We start from the raw sequence: 1,784 nt of genomic DNA on the forward strand, positions 1-1,784 counted from the left end.
AGCACTCAGGAGGCTGAGGCAGAAGGATTGTCATGAGTTTAAGACCAGCCCAGGCTACAAAGTGAGTTCAAGGGCAGGCCGAACTGCATAGCGAGACCCTGTCTCAAAAAAAAGACACACACACACAAAACACATTTTGTACTCTTGGGAACCAATTAATGTGAGAAGTTTGTTATTCACTTAAAAATTAAGCCCATCCCTGTGAGCCATTCTGCAGACACATAATGCAGCAGTTTCTAGAGTCTGGTCAGCAAATGTCACATGTAGCCTACAGGTCAGGTAAATTTTTATAAGCCTCTAGAACAAAGAAGGATCTGTGAGAGAAGAGACCAGCACAAGGAACAGTGAGAGTGCTCTCCTGACAAACTCCAAGGAAATATCCCAAGTGGACCCGCGAGGCAGGCAGGTCTTCTGACAGAATCCTAAGAGGACAGAGCTGGCCCATGGGTGACAGGAACCTGTGCCTGAGCAAGCAACGAGCTGCACACTGGGCCACACAAGAGGGGCAACACCAAAGAAAGTTGCAGAAGCAAATATAAAAAATACTCAAGATAGCTGTTTTTTAAGTTTCAAAGAGGAAGAATATTAAGACAATTAAAACAGATTAGCACAGGGTTTGGGGACTAATTGTCATAACTCTGATACTCCTAGCTTGACAAAATAAAAGATTTAGATAGGTGTTGTGACTATCACTCCATAGTGCCACAAGTCTAGAAGCCAGGGTTCCCCTCAAACCACATGTGTAGCACTCGTTATCATCCTGGAAATGCCACTCTGAACACCCATGAAGCGTGAAAAACACAATTCCTCTTATTGACCTCTACCTTTTGCCTCTGCATCATGTGGAGAAGGTCTCCAAAGGGTGACTCCTCGGGGCTGTCAAAGGCCAGCAGGGCCAGTGTGCGCTCCATCTCTGTGAGGCACTCTCTGCTTTCCTCGCCCTGCTCCGCCAACTGTGTCTGGGCAAACTCCAGTGCTGCCTCAGTCTCACGCTGGCGGATCAGCTCAATCAAATGCTGTTGCTGGCAATGGCAAAGACAGAGAAGCTTAGATGGTACATGCCGTCTAAGCAAGAGGCACTACGCATGCTCAGCAACACCAAGCACTTGGTGCCAGGCACCAGTACACTGCATGGGACTGGAGGTATAGATCAGTAACAAAGTGCTTGCCCAGTATGCAGAAGGCCTTGGGCTCCATCCTGGCACTGAAAGAAAAAAAAGCATAACCCAAAGAAGAGTCTTTCCTAGCATCTGAGTTATTTGCTTTTAAACAGCAGCTTCTAAAATACATAAAATAGCAGCTAACTCAAATCCTGCCCACACACAAACTAAAACAATATTCTATTAATGCATGTTAACCTGCTTATATCTGAGTCATTGCGGACCATCTTTACTAAGATCCACACCAGGCTGCTCTGCTGGGACTCACCTGCAGATGAAAGTACAGATACCGGTTTGTGTCCAAGAGCTCTGGATGGAGGCTGTTGATCAAGGCAATGGCCTCCTGAATCTGGCCCTTCAGGATCATCTCCCGAATCTTGATCCGTTCATCAAGGGTTTCTAGATCCACACTTGGTTCAATTCCAGATTCCATTCGAAATTTTTCTGCTGCTTCCTTAAAGCCCTCTAAAATAAAACCATTTTCACTGCTAGAAAAGGTACACGGAACTATTGCAGCCTTTGAATCTCTAGAAAATCCAGCTGCCTTGGGCTGGAGAGATGGCTCAGTGGTCTAAAGCACCTACTTGGAACAAGCTTGGCAAAAGCATCAGGGACCGCGGTTCA

The 1,784-nt window shown here is 46.2% G+C and overlaps 1 protein-coding gene across 1 annotated transcript in view; it reads right to left on the bottom strand.

Annotated features, from left to right (window-relative positions):
- Nucleotides 1-755: 755 nt before the first annotated feature.
- Nucleotides 756-1,784, bottom strand: part of Gid8 (GID complex subunit 8 homolog) — a 4,810-nt gene continuing 3,781 nt past the window's right edge. Inside the window, exons 3-4 of the mRNA XM_023704302.1 lie at nt 1,429-1,625; nt 756-1,022 (exon numbers count right to left, since the gene is read on the bottom strand). Of these exons, the coding sequence (XP_023560070.1) occupies nt 756-1,022; nt 1,429-1,625 (464 nt within the window). The remainder of the gene's footprint in view (nt 1,023-1,428; nt 1,626-1,784) is intronic.

This window comes from Octodon degus, unplaced genomic scaffold, assembly GCF_000260255.1.
Source record: "Octodon degus isolate 3935 unplaced genomic scaffold, OctDeg1.0 scaffold00194, whole genome shotgun sequence".
Taxonomy (NCBI): Eukaryota; Metazoa; Chordata; class Mammalia; order Rodentia; family Octodontidae; genus Octodon; species Octodon degus.